The 8,031-nt window shown below is 62.4% G+C and overlaps 2 protein-coding genes across 2 annotated transcripts; one reads left to right on the top strand and one right to left on the bottom strand.

Annotated features, from left to right (window-relative positions):
* Positions 1 to 1,057: 1,057 nt before the first annotated feature.
* HPCA (hippocalcin) lies at positions 1,058 to 2,976 on the top strand. The gene is made up of 3 exons (XM_054292315.1): positions 1,058 to 1,503; positions 2,451 to 2,556; positions 2,761 to 2,976. Exons 1-3 carry the CDS (start codon positions 1,126 to 1,128, stop codon positions 2,856 to 2,858), a joined length of 582 nt encoding a protein of 193 aa, XP_054148290.1. The 5' UTR covers positions 1,058 to 1,125; the 3' UTR covers positions 2,859 to 2,976.
* Positions 2,977 to 3,544: 568 nt separating this feature from the next.
* TMEM54 (transmembrane protein 54) lies at positions 3,545 to 6,939 on the bottom strand. The gene is made up of 6 exons (XM_054292384.1): positions 6,927 to 6,939; positions 5,390 to 5,583; positions 4,504 to 4,563; positions 4,198 to 4,386; positions 3,983 to 4,123; positions 3,545 to 3,637 (listed from the first exon to the last, which is right to left on the bottom strand). The coding sequence occupies exons 1-6, from the start codon at positions 6,937 to 6,939 to the stop codon at positions 3,545 to 3,547; spliced, it is 690 nt and encodes a 229-aa protein (XP_054148359.1).
* Positions 6,940 to 8,031: the final 1,092 nt, after the last annotated feature.

Raw genomic sequence — 8,031 nt, 5'->3', positions numbered from 1 at the left:
GTCCCCCGGCGCTGCGGCGGGCGCTCCCGGGCTGCGGTGGCGGCGGCGACGGCGGCCGTGTCCGGGCAGGTAGGAGGAGGTGGCGGGGACGAGGGGACCGGGAGGGGACACGCACACACAGGAACGGGGGGCACCGAGGAACCGCAGAGCCCCGGGCACCGGCACCGACCCAGCCCCGGGCACCGGCACCCCTCCGGGGGTGTCCAGTTTGGGGAGGGGTCCCTGCAGAGCCCTCTCGGGGTGCTGAGCCCCCCATGGGTTCCCTCCCGGGCTGTGGGGAGGGGTCGCAGACCCCGGGTATTGCGGGTGGGGGCAAAACCGGGGACCCCTGAGTGGGGTGGGACAGGCAGATCCTTCCTGGGGTGCTGGAGCGGGGCTGAGGTCGTGATGGGGGTGATGGAGAGACCCTGTGGGGTCCCCGCAATTGGGGGGTCCTGGCTGCTCCTCCTGGGGGTCCCGTTTTCCCTGAGATCCGAAGGAATTTTGGGGGTTTGGGGGTGCTGGGGTCTCTCCCTGCTCTGGGTAAGGCAGCTCCAGGCACTGAAGCCCCCGGGGCACCCCAGGATGGTGGCAGCGGGTCAAGGTCACCGCAGAGTCCCCATGGTGGGTGTTGGACACCCTCCCTGTGAGCTGAACCCGCTGGGGACACCCCGGGGCAGGGACAGAGCCCCGAGCAGGTCCCTGCCGCCCCCAGCCCTTCCCGGGGCTCCGGAGCCATCAAATATTAACGGGGAGAGCGGAGGAGCTGAAAATAACCCAGCTCCAGGGGATCTGACCCAGATCCGGCCATCCCAAAGCTGGGCCGGACCCAGAACCGCCGGCACGGCTCTGTCCCCTCCTCGGGGCCGCCTGATCCCACCTAAATATCACCTATCTATTATGCAAATGAGCTCTGAGGGATAATTACGCAAACGGGAGGGGGCTGGCGCTGCCTGGAGCTCCCCGAGCGCTCAGAGCGGCCGGCGGGGATGGAGGGAGCAGCATCGGCGCCTGGCTGGCTGTGCGGGGGCTGCCAGCGAGCTCTGCCCCGTCCCTGTCCCCTCCTGTAGCGCACAGGGACCCCCCGAGCCCGGCCAGACCCTTTGTCCCCCCAATTCTCGTGTCCCCAACCCCGTGCCCAGCGCGATGGGGAAGCAGAACAGCAAACTCCGCCCGGAGATGCTCCAGGACCTGCGGGAAAACACGGAGTTCTCCGACCTGGAGCTGCAGGGCTGGTACAAGGGGTTCCTGAAGGACTGTCCCTCGGGCATGCTGGACGTGGAGGAGTTCAAGAAGATCTACGCCAACTTCTTCCCCTACGGCGACGCCTCCAAGTTCGCCGAGCACGTTTTCCGCACCTTCGACACCAACGGCGACGGCACCATCGACTTCAGGGAGTTCATCATCGCCCTGAGCGTCACCTCCCGCGGCAAGCTCGAGCAGAAGCTCATGTGGGCCTTCAGCATGTACGACCTGGATGGCAACGGCTACATCAGCCGGGAGGAGATGCTGGAGATCGTGCAGGTACCGACCGGGCTGCCCCGTGCAGCTGTCCCACCCCACCCGGTGTGTGCTCCGGGTGTCGCCTCCTGGGATGAGGTTGGGTTGGGGATTTCACCCCCTGGAACCCCCAGAACAGGGTTTTGCTGGAGCAGGGATGAAGCTGTCGATGCTTGGCAGCTGTGGGTGCAGGGGTTGTTTTATTCTGGAGCATCCCGAGCCCTTCCCTGCATGGGGATGTTCCTTTGTCACCGCATCTCGGGACTCCCCTGTGCTTCCAGGGCGGGTTGTTGTCCCCCTTTGTGTCACCTCATCCCAGGACTCTCCCGTGATTGTGTTTCCAGCGTGGGTTGCTGTCCCCCAGGACACCTGGTGGTGTTGGCAAATGGGCAGGAGATGCTCTCCTTGCCCTGATCCCAACCTGGTGATTCTCAGGAGCATCCCAGTGGCCAAATCCTCCCTGCAGGAGCAGCTCCTGGGAGCTGAAGCCCTCACAGCCCAGTCCCATGGGAAGGGTGACAAACACCAAGCCCCATTGCCAGGAAAACAAAGCCCAGGGGTCATTTTATACTGGAGCATTCCCGAGTCATTCCCTGCATGGGGATGTCCCTTTGTCATCTCATCCCGAGGCTCTCCTGTGCTCCTAGGGCGGGCAGTTGTCCCCCTTTGTGTCACCTCATCCCCCGTGATTGTGATTCCAGGGTGGGTTGCTGTCCCCCAGCACACCTGGTGGTGTTGGCAGATGGGCAGGAGATGCTCTCCTTGCCCAAATCCCAACCTGGTGATCCTCTGGGGTGTCCCAGTGGCCAAATCCTCCCTGCAGGAGCAGCTCCTGGCAGCTGAAGCCCCGATCCCACGGCAAGGGTGACAAACACCAGCCCCATTGCCAGGAGAACAAAGCCCAGAGCTCTGTCCCTGTCCCAGGTGGGCAATGCCAGGAGCCCACCCTGACCCCCTGTCCTTCCCCCCAGGCCATCTACAAAATGGTCTCCTCTGTCATGAACATGCCTGAAGACGAATCCACGCCGGAGAAGAGGACGGACAAAATCTTCCGACAGATGGACACTAATAACGACGGTAAATGAGAGGAGCTGCAGGGGATTAGGGAGAGGTCTCATGGCTAAATCCAGGGTATCAGGAGGAGCTGATTAAATGGCTCATGTCCGAGGGGCTCAGGGTGCTGGGTGCTCCCCCCCCGGGGTGGGGAGGGGTCCGTGGGCTGCTCTGGGTGGTCTCTGGTGGTCGCTGGGAGGTGCCTGAGCTGTGTCCCCTTCCCCACAGGGAAGCTGTCGCTGGAGGAGTTCATCAGAGGGGCCAAGAGTGACCCGTCCATCGTGCGCCTGCTGCAGTGTGACCCCAGCGGGGCCATGCAGTTCTGAGCCCCCCGGATTCCCCCCTGGCACCCCCCACCCTGCTGATGGTCACTGTCCCTCGCCCAGCCCCTGCTGTCCCCGCTGCGCCCCCACAGCCCCTGTGGGATGGGAGATGGAGCCTGGACGGTATTGGGGAGGGGGACGGTATTGGAGTGAGACCCCCCCCATGCAAGGGGGTCCTGCACTGGTTTTACTGGTGGGAGGTGAAGGCAGGGAGTGCCCTGAGTGAGGACAGACCCCCTGAGTGAGGGCAGACCCCCAGAACCGGGGCTGGGAGCAGGGACAGCCCAGCCTGGCGGGACAATGTGGGGACACAGCCCAGGGGACAAAGCCCCGTGGTTGGGGGGTCCCCAGCACCCAGCCCCACGTGGCGACACCCCCATGGGCAGGGCTGGGTCAGCCCCTTCCCCACAGGGTGGGCTGCAGGGGATGGGGCTGTGCTTCTGGGCTTTAATTCCTGCAGAATAAAGTTTGTGTCAGCGCAGTCCGTGCTGGGAAAGGGGACACGGGGCCCCTGGGGACAGTTCCTCCCTGCAGGGTGTGGATCCAGCCCGGTTCCATCCCTCGCTGCAGCCCCAGGATGGGCTCCTGTTCCGGGGGATGTGCCCACACATCCTGGAGGCAGCTGGGGCTGTGCTGGTGCTGGAACGGGGCAGGAACGGCCAGGACACATCCACAGGGTCATTCACCCCTCAGAGCCGGGCAGTTTCTCCACTGTCCAGTCTCAGCAAGGCCAGGCACTGCCCAGGGCCGGGGCTTTCCACAGGAGCTTCCTGCAGAGAGACCTGGAAGCCAGAGAGAAGGATGAGAGTGGGAGCAGAGGGATGGAAACCTCGGACCCACAGATCACCCATGGGCACAGCCAGGTCTGCCCCAGCCCTGCAGGGAAGGGTTAGAGCTGAGCCCATGGATCAGAAATCACCTCCAGCCCTGCAGAGGAGGGGTTAGAGCTGAGCCCAAAAATCAGAAATCACCTCCAGCCCTACAGAGGAGGGGTTAGAGCTGAGCCCGTGAATCAGAAATCACCTCCAGCCCTACAGAGGAGGGGATGGGGCAGAGCCCGTGAATCAGAAATCACCTCCAGCCCTACAGAGGAGGGGATGGGGCAGAGCCCGTGAATCAGAAATCACCTGCATCCGGAGCATCCCGCGGCAGCAGCAGCAGCAGCCCAGGCCCAGGAGCTCCAGGGTGAGCAGGAGGCAGCGGGTGCTGAAGAAGATCCCCGTGGCCTCCAACAGGAGGGAGATGACCCAGAGGGACAGCGTGGAGCTCTGGGGGACAGGAGGAGCATCAGCCCCTGCGCATCCTCCCCAGCCCGGCACATCCCCAGCCCCGGGGCACTCACGTAGACGCGGGTGGGGTCGAAGGGGCACTGGCGGCTCCCCGGGGCCAGGGTGGAGCTGCCGGCGGAGCAGGGGCCCAGCAGCAGCCGGCCCTGCGTGCCCAGGGTCAGCCCGATGGCCGCGAGCAGCGCCAGCAGGCAGCACAGGCAGCACAGGCTGCTGCAGGAGCTCAGGGCCAGCAGGGCCCATTTCTGCACGGGGAGAGGAGAGGCAGTGTGCGGATGTGCCTGCTCAGGATGGACCCACAGAGGGGCTCTGGGGGCTGTGCAGCCTCTCTGGGCGATGGGAGAGGGGCTGGGGGTGCTTACCAGGGCAGCAGGGCCGAGGTACCGGGAGAGCAGCAGGGCACAGACCCCACAGGAGATGGTCTGCGGGGAAAAACAAGGGGGTCAGAGAGGAGCAGCCCCTGGGACACCGGGATCCTCTCCCTGCTGGGAATGTCCCTGGGAGCTCATCCAGGGGCAGAGATTCACCTCACACAGCCTCATCCAGCAATGAGCCCCGGTTGAACTCCCCATGAAAGGAGGGTTGAATTCTTCAAGAAAAGAGGGCTGAACTCCCCAGGAAAGGAGCATTGGATTCCCCAGGAAAGGAGGGTTGGGTTCCCCAGGAAAGGAGAGTTGAATTCCACAGGAAAGGTTTGTTGAATTCTCCAGGAAAGGAGGGTTGGATTCCCCAAGAAAGGAGCGTTGAATTTCCCAAGAAAGGAGGATTGAATTCCCCAGGATAGGAGCGTTGAACTCCCCAGGAAAGGTTTGTTGAATTCCCCAAGAAAAGGGAGAGTTGAATCCCTGAATCCCCCAGGAAGGGAGAGTTGAATTTCCCAAAAACAGGAGCATTGGATTCCCCAGGAAAGGAGCATTGAACTCCCCATGAAATGAATGTTGAACTCCCCAGGAAAGGAGTGTTGAGCCCCCAGGAAAGGAAGGTTGGATTTCCCAAAAAAAGGAGTGCTGGATTCCCCAGGAAAGGAGCGTTGAACTCCGCAGGAAAGAGTATTAAATTTCCCAAAAAAAGAAGGGTTGAACGCCCCAAGAAAGAAGTGTTGAACCCCCCAGGAAAGGTTTGTTTCAGGCGGGGAAGGGGAGACAGAGCAGCGTCCACCCTTCATCCCACCTCCCCACCCTGCATCCCTCCCCCATCCCGACCCCTCCCCACGTCCCCCCGTGTCCCCAGCCCCGTTTTGGGGGGTACCAGCAGGGCAGCGATGACAGCGGCGCCGTTGGTGACACCGTAGTGCAGGGCGGCGGCGTCGCGGGCGCCGAGCACGAAGCGCAGCCCGGAGCCGTGCACCAGCGCCCCGCTGATGAAGATGAGGTGCCCGACGATGAGGAGGATGAGCCCCGTCTTCATCAGCACCGCTCGGTGCCTGCTGGGGTCCGGGTGGCCTGAGACAAAGGATGAGGAGGGTGTGGGGTGGCCAGCACCGAGGTGTCCCTACACAGGAATTTGGGGACAGCCCCAGAGGATGTGGCCGCGCTGGCAGGGGGATGAGGTGATGTGGAAGCCACCACTGGTCCAGCCAGCTCTCCTGGGACTGGAGCAAAGGTGTGGGGCCGGTGGCCATGGGGACAGGCTCCCTGTGGGGCTGGGAAGATGAGGAAGCTCTGGGAGAGCAGCTGGCCCCAAATGGCAGCTCCAGGGCTGGGTCTGGCAGGCAGCGCTTGGAGGAGTGAGCGTGGGGTTGTTCCCCCTCTGGGACCCCCGTCACCCAGCCATCACCATCCTCACCCAGCCATCACCATCCTCACCCAGCCATCACCACCCTCACCCAGCCGTCACCATCCTTACACAGCCATCACCATCCTCACCCAGCCATCACCATCCTTACACAGCCATCACCATCCTCACCCAGCCATCACCATCCTTACACAGCCATCACCACCCTCACCCAGCCATCACCATCCTTACACAGCCATCACCATCCTCACCCAGCCATCACCACCCTCACCCAGCCATCACCACGCTCACCCAGCCATCACCATCCTTACCCAGCCATCACCACCCTCACCCAGCCATCACCATCCTCACCCAGCCATCACCACCCTCACCCAGCCATCACCATCCTCACCCAGCCATCACCATCCTCACCCAGCCATCACCATCCTTACACAGCCATCACCACCCTCACCCAGCCATCACCATCCTTACACAGCCATCACCATCCTCACCCAGCCATCACCATCCTTACACAGCCATCACCATCCTCACCCAGCCATCACCATCCTTACACAGCCATCACCATCCTCACCCAGCCATCACCATCCTCACCCAGCCATCACCACTCTCACCCAGCCATCACCATCCTCACCCAGCCATCACCACTCTCACCCAGCCATCACCATCCTTACACAGCCATCACCACCCTCACCCAGCCATCACCACTCTCACCCAGCCATCACCACCCTCACCCAGCCATCACCATCCTCACCCAGCCATCACCACCACCAGGGCTCAGCCCAGCTCCTCTCCTGACCGATCTGAGCCCCTCAGCTCCTCTCCCTGCCTCCGTGCCTCAGTTTCCCCTGCAGAGGGCAGGGATGGGGCTGCTCCCCATCTGGAACCCCCCTCACCCAGCCACCACCACCCTCACCCAGCCATCACCACCAGGGCTCAGCCCAGCTCCTTCCCTCACCCCATCCAAGCCCCTCAGCCCCTCTCCCTCCCTCCGTGCCTCAGTTTCCCCTGCAGAGGGCAGGGATGGAGCCCTCCCGTTGTGATCCGGACTCACCCACTCGGCACATCCTCACCGGGCCGGGATCAGCCCCTCAGAGCCCCTCGGATCCATCGGGTCTGGCACGGGGCAGGCCCGGGACACCGGGGCCACCCGGAGCCACCCTGCTGCTGCTGCTGCAGTTCCTGTCAGACCAGCTCCCCGGGACAAAGGGATAACTCCACCTTTTCCTGAGTGTCCCACCCCTGCCCTCCCCTTGCTGCCGAGCCAGCAGCCGTGCCGTGACATGCCGTGCCATGCCGTGCCGTGCCGTGCCATTTCACCATTCCACGCTTCCTCGCCATTTCACCATTCCACGCTTCCTCACTCCCTCCCCATCCATCCCCATGCCCCCAGCAGCCCCCAAAGCCACGGATCCGGCCAGGAGCCACGGGCTGAGGGTCTGGGAAGGGGCAGCCCTGGGGTGGGACAGTGCCAGGCCACAGGGCAGCAGTGCCAGCACTGCCCTGCAGGGCCAGGGCAAAGCAGAGGGGTCAGGGCAGGAGGTGACTTGGCCAAAGGTGACTCAGGAGATGCTTCGGTGGCCCTCAGGGAGCTTCCAGGGAAATTCCAGGCACTGGGATGGGGACAGGGCCTTGCTGGGGTGGCTGTGGGAGGGCCCACAGGGTCCAACAATTTAATTCCAGGCACAAATCTGGTTCCTGGGACTGCTCTGGGGAAGGGCATTGTCCCCAGTGTCCCACCTGGCCACTGCTCTCAGCATCCTCAGCTCCACAAGTGCTGGAAATTTGCCTTTTTTCCCCGTTCTTCCCCTCCTTTCACCTGTACCCAGCCCTGCTGCACAGGGAGAGGGGGAAGAGAGACCTCTCCTCTTCCCAAGCCTTTGGGAACAGCATTCACGTGGGCAAAGGCAGCTGGAAGATTTCCCTTTGGAAAGGACGAGCTGGACTCAGGCCCAATGACAACCAGAGTCTTTATTCCAAGAGTCCCTTAGGATGGTTGCAGACATACAGACACACGTACATATTTACACTCTTACACACCTCACAGAGTTTGAACCAATAAATTAAAACAAAAAGAGGGCGAGGGGGGATTTCCTTTTTTTTTTTTTCCTTTCCTTTTTTTTTTTTTTTTTTTTTTTTTTTTTTGTTGGGTTTTTTTT

This window comes from Melozone crissalis, unplaced genomic scaffold (genome assembly GCF_028551555.1).
Source record: "Melozone crissalis strain CALT ecotype California unplaced genomic scaffold, PUWL_Pcris_2 ptg000108l_1, whole genome shotgun sequence".
Taxonomy (NCBI): domain Eukaryota; kingdom Metazoa; phylum Chordata; class Aves; order Passeriformes; family Passerellidae; genus Melozone; species Melozone crissalis.
Note: the sequence above shows the minus strand (reverse complement) of the source record. Positions and strands in the feature narration are given on the sequence as shown.

What these genes read in the sequence shown, in the direction of transcription:
- TMEM54 (XM_054292384.1), bottom strand. An exon ending in CTGTCATCGCTGCCCTGCTG is followed by an intron (nt 4,564 to 5,389) that starts GTACCCCCCAAA and finishes TTTTCCCCGCAG; the next exon opens with ACCATCTCCTGTGGGGTCTG. An exon ending in ACCTCGGCCCTGCTGCCCTG is followed by an intron (nt 4,387 to 4,503) that starts GTAAGCACCCCC and finishes CTCCCCGTGCAG; the next exon opens with AAATGGGCCCTGCTGGCCCT.
- HPCA (XM_054292315.1), top strand. Translation starts at nt 1,126, where the DNA reads ATGGGGAAGCAGAACAGCAAACTCCGCCCGGAGATGCTCCAGGACCTG. An exon ending in AGATGCTGGAGATCGTGCAG is followed by an intron (nt 1,504 to 2,450) that starts GTACCGACCGGG and finishes CCTTCCCCCCAG; the next exon opens with GCCATCTACAAAATGGTCTC. An exon ending in GATGGACACTAATAACGACG is followed by an intron (nt 2,557 to 2,760) that starts GTAAATGAGAGG and finishes CCTTCCCCACAG; the next exon opens with GGAAGCTGTCGCTGGAGGAG.